Source organism: Vanacampus margaritifer, chromosome 9 (assembly GCF_051991255.1).
Source record: "Vanacampus margaritifer isolate UIUO_Vmar chromosome 9, RoL_Vmar_1.0, whole genome shotgun sequence".
NCBI classification, from domain to species: Eukaryota; Metazoa; Chordata; class Actinopteri; order Syngnathiformes; family Syngnathidae; genus Vanacampus; species Vanacampus margaritifer.
The window spans coordinates 9,765,220-9,777,957 of NC_135440.1; the positions used below are offsets into that span (position 1 = coordinate 9,765,220).

At 39.7% G+C, this 12,738-nt stretch overlaps 1 protein-coding gene across 3 annotated transcripts in view; it reads left to right on the forward strand.

The window, feature by feature from the left end:
* Nucleotides 1-12,738, forward strand: part of vps13b (vacuolar protein sorting 13 homolog B) — a 349,203-nt gene that overhangs the window by 317,311 nt on the left and 19,154 nt on the right. For all 3 annotated transcript variants that reach the window (XM_077574861.1, XM_077574863.1, XM_077574862.1), the window contains 7 exons: nucleotides 2,289-2,372; nucleotides 2,768-2,943; nucleotides 6,260-6,430; nucleotides 9,078-9,285; nucleotides 9,376-9,564; nucleotides 10,981-11,127; nucleotides 12,363-12,649. In XM_077574861.1, coding sequence (XP_077430987.1) covers nucleotides 2,289-2,372; nucleotides 2,768-2,943; nucleotides 6,260-6,430; nucleotides 9,078-9,285; nucleotides 9,376-9,564; nucleotides 10,981-11,127; nucleotides 12,363-12,649 — 1,262 coding nt within the window. The remainder of the gene's footprint in view (nucleotides 1-2,288; nucleotides 2,373-2,767; nucleotides 2,944-6,259; nucleotides 6,431-9,077; nucleotides 9,286-9,375; nucleotides 9,565-10,980; nucleotides 11,128-12,362; nucleotides 12,650-12,738) is intronic.

Genomic DNA, 12,738 nt, shown 5'->3' on the forward strand with positions numbered 1-12,738 from the left:
ATCGTCTTCTGGGTGGCCGCTATGGCACATCACTTGACAACAAACCCGGGATCATCCCCTTACAAATGTGTTCCAGTTTTGTAGCCTGTTACCCAAAGATGTTGAAAATCCAGTTTATGCTCACTCATAACATCGCTAACTATAAACAGGAAACATTAGCTGATATGTGGGCACTAACAGATGCTTTGAAGACACTTTCACACCACTGGATTAGCACCAGATGATCTCTGCTTCACTTATGTTGCCCATCTGATTCTTGAGTTGACTGCTTCTCTCTCTTTTGTTTTGATACTTATGAGTCTCTTGCCATTCTGCCACCACAGCTGACTCCACTCTCAAAGTCTCGTAGCTTTCTCTCTGCTTCTTTGACTCCCTCGCCCATTTACTGGCTACCTTGACTATCTTATAGTTAACTCCCCTTTTTCTCTTTCCTTCATCCTCCTTTCTTTCTACCACACACTTTCCATTTGTCCCCCATCACATTTTTTGCCATAAAGCACTGGGGGTTATGATGAGCATCCTCATAGATTGGACTCCCTCATTCTAACAAGTTTACTCTTATTTTATACTCTTGGTATGTCTGTTTTCACTAGTGAAAGATCACCCCATTAACTACTACTTGAAATGTCCAAAAGTGTGTAAATAGGACAAGGAATATCAAATAAAGAATGTAAATATTCATTCTTGGCCTTTAAAATTGTGCTTATCCAAGAAAACAAGTATACGGTTCCCTCACATTTCACGGGTGATACATATCATGGTCCCCAGTGATTAACCTTGCCAGCAAGATGAATTCTCACGGTATTGTGAGTTCACAAACTCCGGAGAATACATCTTGTAGCGCTCCCGCTTCGCAGCCGATCTTTTTTTTTTCGATCGGACCAATCAGGCGTTGTTTAGGCAGGATGAAACCAATAAGCGCCGATGGCGAATGGATGCTGCAATTAATTATGTTTTCACAGAATTACTCACCATTTCCTTGTTGAATATGAACAGCGAGAGAAGTTTTGTACATTTTTATCTGGTAAAGATGTCCGTGGTAAAGTATTCCATTTTAAACTAAAAAGAAAAACTTTAACGTGGTTATTAAGTGGTGGTTTCCCTGTACACTTCAATCACATTAATTTCTGACTGCACTCTATAATCAGCAGCTCGTGCTTCAACTGTTTAATTTCCTTGTAGTGTCTGACGCACTGGGCTCTGGTACTGCGTTTATTTCTTGAGTGGTCTGAGTGAAGCAGTGCGCTTTGAACATATTTCCAAATGCACCCACGATGCAGAAACGAGGATTTTGAGCTCTAAGGTAGTGATAGACCAATATATATTTATTTTTTTCAAGGATGGTACAATACCTATTGTTAGTAGTCAAGGAGACCGATAACCGATATTTCAAGACGATATTTATTTGCAGTAAAATAGAAAATATTAGCATTACATTTTAAAAATGTACTTTTTATTTTAATCTTAAACATACTAAGAATTGACAGCTTTGTTTAAAAATTCTAACAAAAATTGTCATCAGCATGTGTTAAGCTTAATTAAAAACTAAGCAAGTAAATAATTCCCTAAAATTTTCTACTGAAAATAAAGTTTTCAAAATTGTCAACATTGTTTCTTAATTTTATTTTATTTTTTTATTATTTTATTTATTTATTTATTTTTTAGAGTGTAGGTGGTTCCCAGTCTCAGCATATTTTTTTTTTTTTATAAAGTTGAAATTTAAATAAATCCATAAATGAAAAGTTCCCTTTTTCTCACTGAGCGACAAATTCATGCAAATGTAGCTAATTTGGGATTTTTGGTAGGGTTACAAATCCTGAGTAAAATTCTGCTACGTTTGCAAGCATTTGCCGCTCAGTGAGATACCAGATTTATTGGCCTTAAGATTCGTAAAAAGGCTGATGCCGATATTTGTCAAAATGCCAAATATCGGCACCGATAATTGGCCTATGCCTACTCTAATGATCATGGCCTCCATTTTTGTAAAATAAATTTCCACTCAAAAATATCTAGATGTTTTCAACTTTTCTGACTTATAAGGAAGAAAAATAGCATGAATGCCCACAAAATATCTAAGTAACCTCGAAATAGATGAGTTACGGTCAGAAATGAAAACCCTGCGATAGAGTGCTGCCGCAAAAACCGAACCGCAAAGCAGCAAGGGAACACTGTACCACAATAGATTACTGATGACAGCTGAGTTATGAATGAAACTATCACATCCTCCAGTCCAGTCAAGACTAGAATAAAGTTTGGCCCACTAAAAAGGATTTTTTGCCTTCTTTCAGGTTCCATGTTCCGGGGGTTCTTTGCTCTTTGTCTGGTGCAATCTCATCACTATTGAACCTGATTCCCATATGCAGCAAAGAGTGGTGAGTGTCCTAAATTCATATTTAATTTTTTTTTACATTGTGATGAAAAATTGAGCGGCTATCTCATAGCTTTTGGTTATTGCCCTAAAGGCGTTTATAAACTTATTTCGGAAGCACAATCCCGTTTTCATATGCTTAATCGGATAATCAAAACAACATTACCAGTGACCTAAAGTCGTCGCTTTTCTGCCTCTATCAAATATTATTATGATATGTCCATTACTGGCTGTATAAAAATATTGCCTTTACAAAGATAATTTTTGAATAGAATACAATACAATAAGTGGCTGATATCTGTTTCATTCAGCCCTGTACTGCTTGGAGGACTTTTCATTGAATTAAAAACGAGTTTGAATGATGCATAATGCATTCTCAATATCGATTTCCTCATGCAGGTTGTTTTTAGTCCGCTGTTTGTCATGAGGAGCCACTTACCAGACCCAGTAATCATCCACATAGAGAAGAGAAGCCTTGGACTGAGAGAGAGCCAGCTGGTTCTAGGACGGGGCCACCAGGAGCCCCTGTTCAACACTGAAGCAGACCTCACGCATCACCTCACTTTTCAGGCCAGGTAAATAGGAATGTATCGAAATAATCATCATTCAAGCCTTTTTGTCGTGAAAATGTGTACAGTAGTAAAGAACTAACCCTAGAAAAATTCCCGCGGAAATTTTGAATGGGACTGCTGACTCTTGTAAATGAGCTGAACAGTTTAAAATTTAAACGACTGGAATCGGTCAAGAAATGTGGAAGTTAACCATAATCAACATCAACTAAAAGTATCTCACTGTCCCTGAAAATGTATTTAAATAAATGTAAATGAGCTGAACAGTTTAAAATTTAAATAACTGGAATCGGTCAAGAAATGTGGAAGTTAACCATAATCTAAAAATATCTCACTGTCCCTTTAAGAGCGCACACCCATTTTTGACTTGGAGCCGTCACGCGCCCCACATTCCATTGAGATTGTATGAGAGACTACAAAATATGAGAATTTGACGTCTCGTGAGAAAAGATTGTGGCCATGGTGACGACTTGAAGTGAAACTTTTGACTTTTGGCAAGAGATTTGTTGCTTCCCGGCACTCTAGCTATTTGCTAAAACAGAGTGTGTTAAAATGCTATATCACTCACTGTCTTTGAACCCGCACAGAGGGGAGAGCTTTCATTCCTTAAAAAAGATTTCGACACTGAGCTAAAGATGGGAAAAATTCCTACAAAATGAGCTAAAATTTGTATCGGTCGGATAACGTATGCGTGCGCAGCGTGTCTTGGAAAAAGGTGCTTGATGTGTGATTTTGTCTTTCCATTTCCCATTCATTCCTATGGCACTTTTTGGGGTAGTTTTTGGGGTATTGCGTCACCATGGTAAGTGGGAATTCCTAGAAAAATAATGCCGCACCGAGTCAGATCGAGCCGCATCGTTTGATACCTCATTTGTCCCCGTGCGATCTACGGTACGGGCCGCATTCTTGCGGAAAAATTGGTGGAAGATTAAAAAATAAAAAGAATATACCCATTTTTCTAGGATAGTAATATGTGCTGCTTGCTTGCTACGCTCAGCAGTCCCATAATTAGACACAGAAAAAGAGGCATTTGTCATGTTTCTTCTCTTTGTGGCAAATCATTAGTGTTCCAGTCATGTTTTAACAATTGTTGCAAAGGACAGTCGGACTCTTTGCTTTTTCTGGCTTGTTAGGCTTCAATCTCGTGCAGTGGGAGAGACACTTGCCATTTTGTTCCACCACAGATTAGCTGTGTTAGCCAACATTAGCTCACAATCCAGCGAGATCCAAGCACCTTTTCAGGAGAGCAGGAAGTAAGCTTGGCAGCAGAAACCCAACCTCAATTCCAACATGTCAGCTCTCCCTATAATTACCCCTAATTTACATATAGGCTCTAACAGAGAGCGGGTTGTTGGTCCCACCTTGGCTTTGTGTGTGTTTTAGTGGACGATAGGATGTATAGTATGCATCCGCTCGTGTTGATTGGCGGGTTATGCAGGCATGTGCTCTTGTCCGTGTGTGTGTTCACTTGCTCGAAACATCCGGTAAGACACAGTTTGCAGGTTTTTTCAGAGATGAAATGTCATTTGCATCAACATTTTCCCTGAAATAATTGTCATGCATCTGTAATTCATCTGAAGAAAACAGTGTAATAACATCACTGGATAACATCATCATCATACCTCATGTGTCATGTCACGCATGTATAAATGTCAGTTGCTTTGACTTTCAGCAACATTGGTGTTTATGCATCAGTGTGGGTGGCCCCTTGGGAAATTACTACCAGATGTATACAGTGTATGGTAGCTACTCCTACCGTATTTGTCATCTGTGCATGAATAAACTGTCGTGTTATGAGAATGAACTGAGGGGAGTTCATTCTTTTGGTAGCAACTACTGATTGAGTGTAATTGACTCCCTGAGAAAGTTTTTTGGGGGTGCGGGGTTGATATCTGGTCACAAGTTTGTTTTGATTACAGCTGCCTTAAAAGAACCACAGTAATAGTGAGGGGGTATATTTAGCTCCTGTTGTTTCAGATAAGTCTCAACAGAAAATATTTCAGAGTCTTGTCCTTCTGGGTTTGCGGCCACAATGATCCTCGTCTTTACAGTGTCCTCTGAATAAACCCGTGTCTCACCACACACGTCCATTCTCCTTCCTCTGAAAGCCCAACTCAATCCATGCCTCATCCCTTCCCATACTCGCAAACACACTCGACAGAAGCCACAAGTGGGAATGTACCTTTACACACACACGCACACACATGTAAACCTCAAGGATGGATTCCATTTTCAGTGTTCAATGGTCAACGGCTCATCTTTCCTTCCTGTAATTACACATAGTTGCGGGTTATAATGGACAGCGCTGCGGGTGCAACGCAAGAGAGACAGACAGGTCTTAAACACAACCACCATGTCCTGATCAGGTCATTGAGGCAACCACAATAGAAAACCCAGGCTTACAATTAGAAGCCTCTTCAAGTTGAACCTCCCAGGAAGAGTTTTGAATGAAAAGCTTCCTGTCAACACCTTTTCCCACTCATCTTTCTTGTCGCAGATCCATAAAGTTCCATCATAGTGCAGAATGGATGGATGCAATTCATTCACAATCATAAGTGTGCACTTTGTAAATATTTTTACTTGGAGTGGGAATCTTTGAATTTCTCAAGATTCGATTCCGATTTTTGGGTCTGCGATTCTATTCAGAATCGATATTCGATTAAGAAAGATTTTTGATTCAAAATGATTTGATTGACAATGATTTTTGCTTCAATCTATAGATGTGCAAGGAATTGTAATGATCTACTCCAGTCTGACTCGCTAATGCTAATTAGCGCGCTACTCGCAGCACTTTTATCACTCAAAAGAACGGCTGCACGCTGAAAAAAAAAACTTTTATTGGAATAACTTAATCGTGACTTTTTCCTTCTACTTTCTAATGTGGCTAAAACTTAACAGTGTATTAGACCGCGTTGAACCACACTGCCCCTCAGTGACCAAACCGGGTACAACATGAACAGCGTTCCAAATAAAGGCACACACAGACAAAGGCAAGACGGTATGAAATAATTTAAATAAAATCAATTTTGGGACATTTAAAACCGATTCTGAATCATACTAAATGAGAATCGCGATTCTTATGAGAATCGATTTTTTGGGCACACCCCTAGATTTTACCAAACACGATTATGCACAACCGTTCATTCAGATTTCTCTCATTGTGAGCAATTTAGAATTTCATTGAACCTTCTGTATTTGAATTTAGTCTATACTAAATATGTACTTTCTGGACAAACTCTTATGTATGTACGGCTTCATTTTGAACAGTTATATCAGCTGACTGTGGGTGCCAGCTTGTGCATGTTTTTGCTGTCTTTTTCAGCGAGGATAAGGACGCTTCCCACTGCGCTGTGCCCATTTCCACAAGCCTCATCAAACAGATACTGGACAAGAATGGAGATGAGGACAACCTGGAACACATCCTGCAAGACTTCTATGGTCAAAAGGCGTCCGCTGAGCTACCATGGCCGTACATTTCCAAAGACACTGCCAGGTATGCCAATTCAGTAGTTTCCATGAGAGCAAGTAAAGATTGCGCTTTACTTACATGGTTATGTGACGATACAGTAGTGTATACAGTATAACTTATTACTCCCTGAACCTATAAGTTACTGTCAAATTTGACCAGCATTTTTTTTTCTTTGTGACAAAATTTTATTTTAGAGTAAGCTTTATGCCACACCAGTGAAGTGAAGTAAAAAACAAAACAAAAACGAAAAGAAAATGGGAGCCATAGTCACTGATGCACTTTAGTCATTTATTGAACAGGACAAATATAAAAATAACACGAGCGACACAAGGCTTAAAATCATGCCTGGACGCTCTCACGGTGACTAACTGGCCAAGTCGGGCCAACCAGACAGAAGATTTTGACGTCACTCACTACAGAAGGTTACATCTCTCATAGACACATATGTATACTGTTCACCATTGCAATTGTATTCTGACTATTGACTTGTTGCACCGTACAGTAATTACTTTATGAAGTTAATTTCTTTACATTCTCTTATTACCGATACGTTTTTATACAATACAGTTCTCAAAAAGCAACATCCACAAAAATCCACACATTTAAAATATATATATTTTAAATGTGTGGATTTTTTTAGAGCTGGAATTGATTCATGGCATTTCAATTGATTTGACATGAGTAATTTGAGTTATATTATATATATTATATTTTGCTGCGGAACAAACTCAACTCATAAGTCAAAGTACTGTATACTGTATGTATATACCGTATTTTCACAAGAATAAGGCGCACACTATTATAAGGCGCAGTCACAGTTACGGGTGCTATTTATGTGTTTAACACACACATAAGGCGCACCGCACTATTGGGCGCACGCACGGTTAAACATATGCTAGCTCAAAACATATGGTAGCATGCTATTATGCTGAAACTAGTGCTAGCGCATGTTCTTAAATAGGCAGCGAACGGAACAAAACTGAGTTCGGTTGAAGTAACAATGTAAACAGTGAGTTCAGTTGTACTTGAAGTATATAACAATATACTCACGTTGCTTTTGATCAATCCTAATCCACAAATTAGTCATAGTCCTCGTGATCTTCTGTACAAGAAACAAACTGGGCAAGTTCTCCATCAAACACGCCGTCTCATTGTCAGAGTCAGTCTCGTTGTCGTGGCGGAGAGGGAGAGGAGGTGCTGGAGAACTCACCTCCGTTGACGCTCATGTCTATCCTCAGTCAGGTCTGCCTTTCTTGTATATAAGCAATGTGAGCGAGAAGTCCTCTCACATAGTCAATCAGATTTTGGACCTTGGTCTACACACAAGGCGCATCTCAAAATTAGGCGCACCGTCGATTTTTGAGAAAATTATATATATATACACACACACACACCAATAGTTACAGTTATGACTCCACATCACCTACTCAAATAAGGGTGTGGACCCAACGCCTGTTGTGTTACTTGGAGTGCAATGTTTGTGCAAACTACAAGTAAGTATTTTAAATTTTACCGCCCAATATAGGATGATTTGGATCAATCTTTACGCTCATTTGCGCAACAGCTTGTCCTGTTCGGAGTGAACTTAAGACTATTCTAAAGCTGACTTTTCCCATAAAAACGGGAAACTGCAACTAATATCTATATATAAGAATTTAATTTAATACTTATTCACGGCACTGTCATTCTTTTAATATATTATCTTTCCTTACGGGGCGCTGCAAAGTGATCCATGAGCCAAACTTTTGGCTGACCTCCACCGCAAGGCCAGTGTATCAATTAAACCTGTGCATGCAAGCCCACCACTACCATATATAATAAAGGTTAACCACAATGGAAGTAGGTAGCTGAAGCAGAGTGCCGGTGGTTAGAGAGCCGAGAGTCGAGACCAGGTCACATTTAATTGGTTTGAACTTGAACATGAACGCACAAGATCGTGATTACTGTGAAATGAGTGCACAAATGCTTATTTGACTGCATGTTTTCCCATGCTTGTTGTCTATATCTGAACTTGTTTAGTTATTTTTTGTTAGTGCATCACTTGTGTGAATCGTGTCAGTGTGTTAATGGCCTGTGTCATATATAGTGTAGAATAATTGTCTGTTTATTTACAACTCCATGAATAACTGCTTTAGAAGGTCTACTGCTTTACTTAAGAGGTGTAAAACATAGTAAGTGGACAGGAGAATTGTCTCCTTTAGTTTGAGTAATTAAGTTAAAATGTTTAGATAGACGAAACTGACAGTGACATTTGTTTATCAAAGCTGCATTACAGGTAGCTGTATGTTTGCCCCTTTGTCTAAATTTATGTCCTTAGTGTTTATGTGTCTGTGGGGAGAATTTTCGAGTCAAAGAGTCATGGTGCTTTGGCGTACATTGCCAGTACCAACTTCCAACACTGTATTGGCTTGCTTGTGTCATCTGGCTATGCTCTCTGTAAAGAACAAGCTATTAACATTTCCAGTGTTACAGGTTCCCTCAAGTCCACTCTTGCTCAAACCATTCCTATCCATTTATTACAATATCCAACAATTTAAATGCCCATTTGTTCCTGTATTCCAGCATCACTGCCTGTTTCTGTTTATTGAATTGTGCATAACTACTCATTAGCCACAGTAGTAAAAGGACATTGATGTGGCTAAAGTGAATTCAAACGCAGTACTTCTAATAGGTCTGTGCCGGAGCCCCTTGCCCAATGGGACAGTCCCATGCAGGTAAAATTATCGTGCTGGAAATTGGGCCTGAGCACCCTGCTGGTGGAGTTGCTGCCCTGGGCCCTGTTAGCTAATCACTCCCAGTGGGATATGTGGCTTTTTGAGGGGGAGACCATCGTGCTGCAGATACCAGCCGGCAAGGTCATAGTACCACCTAACTTCAAGGTAAGGAAGCATTCATAGCATGTGGTTTTTAGTCTAAATAGATTACCATCTCGCTTCATTACACACTTGTCGCTTGTGCCTCTGATATAGGAAGCTTTCCAAATTGGCATCTACTGGGCTCAAACTAACACTGTCCACAAGTCTACAGCCATGAAACTCGTCCATGATCTAACCTCACCTAAATGGAAGGAAGGCACAGATTCGGCGCTGGTAGCCTTGGATGAGGAAGGTTATGTGGAGGTAGACATCACATTGGGAGCCTTCCCTGGCAGACAGAAGGTGAGAGGGGTATGAGTCATGAATATTAGCTATCATAACAACATGAGTATATGAATTGATCATCTCAAACAAAACGTGTTTCTGCTCTTTTGTAATGTTGAAAGTTTTTGGCAAATAAACCTGAAAAAGTGAATGGAAAATACATTTACCAGATCGTTAATTAGGTATATACAATATTTAAAACTGGGGAAATACCTTTAAAATCATGTCTGAGTAAAACAACAGTTTGTTTAATATTGTATTTGATATTTATTAAATGTGTTAGATTATTGTTAAATTGGGTAAACGAAATGCATCAACTATTAGAAAGAGCTGTCAACATCATGCAGTGCGGTTCTATCTTGTGGCGGCTGTGGCTCAGGGTGTAGAGACGGTCGTTCAGTAACCAGAAGGGCGGCTCTTCGATCCCCGCTCATGTGTCGTCGTGTCCTTGGGCAAGGCACTTCGCACACATTGCCTCCAGTGCTAATCACACTGGTGTATGGAAGGGCCGAATGTTTGGTGGTGGTCGGAGGGGCCGTAGGCTCACACTGGCAGCCTCGCTTCCGTCAGCCTGCCCCAGGGCAGCTGTGGCTGCTTAAGTAGCTTACCGCCACCGCAGTGTGAATGTGTGAGTGCATGAGTAATGTATCCGTTCCATTGTAAATTATACAACTGGAAGTTTCACCTTTTATGAACATTGTTAAATTCATATCTAACAATCAAAACCATTATTAGCTTCACCTAAGTTAGTTAGCTAGCTAGCTAACTGCCATAGGACTAGAATGGGGGGCAAATCATTCATTTTCAGTCAAATAAGTTTGACATTTTTGCAGACGGGCAAATCATTTATTTTCAGTCAAATAAGTTTGACATTTTTGAAGTTACCAGTAGTTAGCTACACAGCTAGCTGCCACATGACTGGATTTATACGGATGGTGCAAATCTTTCATTTTCAATCAAATAAGTTTGACATTTTTATAGTTAGCTAGTTAGCTAGCTAGCTAGCTGCCATGGGACTGGAGTGATAAATTGCAAATAATTTTCAGTTAAATAGATTTGAAATTTGTATAGTTAATAAATTACTTTGTTGTTAGCTGCTAGCTAGCTGCCATAAGACTGGAGTGATACAGGACAAAGCGTTCATTTTCAGTCAAAAAAGTTTGACATTTTTATAGTTAGGCTAGCTGCCATAGGACTGGAGTGATACGGGGCAAATCGCTCATTTTAGGTCAAAGATGTTTGACATTTTTAGGACAGTTCAGCCTTGTTGGACTATTTATCATTCAGTTATTAACTTAATGTGGATGTTGTCTCAATATAAAACTTATGTCTGTTTTACTGCCATAGTCACTCCAGAAAGCAAATAAATGTCTTCATTTATGAAGCATTCCATGGCTAATACTTTTTTGTCTGTACCTCTCATTCCATCCGAAGCTTTGTCAGTTCTGTGTGTCGTCTACGGTCAAACATGGCATCCAGATTCTCCAGATCGAGGACAGAACAATCCTTGTCAACAGCACTCCTTACATGGTACACTACAGGCCTCTGCTGACTGACCACAGGTTGGGAAGTGATAACCAGGTAATAAGCTTGAATGTTGAGTGTAAGTGTATATTTCAAGTAGGACAACACACTGAAAATAGCATAATACAAATGCATTTTGTGTTGGAGGGGGGATAAAAAACCCATACACGTAGCAATGCTTTAATGTAAGAAAAAAAAGTTTCTGCAAGGCAAAAATGTGTTTGCTTGTGTATGCCGCAGAATTAAGCCTATCCTGTCCTACTACAGCTTCACACGTACAGTAAATACTACACTGTGCACATGACTCATACACACCCAGTAACGACCACACAAATGGATTAGAAGGACATAGCAAGCCATTTTCCATCAGATCATTTTGCTCCCCCTCTCTCACCATGAGTCAATGGCACTTGGTAAGGGTATTAGACTCACATCCAGAATTGGATGCAGGTTTTCCTTCTCGCTTTCATCTGCTGCATGCCCCCAAAGGGAGCAACAATGTAATGATGTCATTTTATAAGCTTTCAGATCTCCCTACAGAAAAATGCCAAAGTGTGCCAGTTGCCACTAAAGGACATACTGAAATCCTAAAACAAAATGCCTTAAATAACATCAAAGTGGGTGCAAATGTTGAAAACATTACAGAACGGTCATTATTATCTGTTCCTCATCTCTTGTGATCCTATCGCTGGCTTTTAAACCAGCCCAGCACTTCTCAGCTACCAAGTTAAGACAAATGTCAGCTGGAAGAAATAAATAAGATAAATAATAATGAGGTTTGAGCATGTACAGTGTTTCTCAACTTTTCTATGTAACTTTGGTTGTCCATCCATCCATTTCCATTTTAACTCTTTGACTGCCAGACGTTTTCAGAAAAGGGATGCCGTGGGTGCCAGCCGATTTTAAGCATTTTGACTGATCTTTCAAGGTCCATAGAAAATTATGTGTTTGGACTATGGAAACACACATACTACCAAAAAAAGATTGGACTCTCATCTTTCATCAGAAAAAAAAGTTTGTTTCTACCTTATTCCGTTTTTCAGTAATCCACAATAGAAAATGGTTAGTTTCACCTCTGTTTTGAAACAAACGTCTTCTAACGTCTTTGGCACTCCTCCATAGGATTTTACTAAACGTTATTTAACGTTTTTGGCAGTCAAAGAGTTAACAAAAGTGGAAAAAATGTTCAACTAATAGAAATACTTAAAATTAATTTTTGACGTCTATAGCCGTCAATGGCAGTGAATGAGTTAAAGACAAATGCAGTTCAAGTGTCTTTGTACTTTGCACAGGCCTGTGACATACCAGAGACTACGACATTCAACCTGGCTCCATCTCAACCATCATCTCCGAGCAAACCCTGCTCTTTGCCATGCTGGGATCATCTTCAAACCAGCAATCAGGGGAACGTGGAGTTCCCCTTGCCAGTGAAATGCTTGCTTTTCAGCTCATTATCAAGGCCTGATGCCAAACATGGGTCGACAGCATGGAGCCTTCCCGTACTCGTCCGACCAGACTTCATTAGGCAGAGTGTGTCGGTTCCCGGTGACTCGCGCTCTGGGGGTGGTCCGATCAGCAGGTGGGTGAACTGCACCACAGAGCTTGTGGCAGCAACGGTCAATTTAGAGCAAGCTGGCACAGGACTAAAAGAAAGGAAGTGCTGAGTAG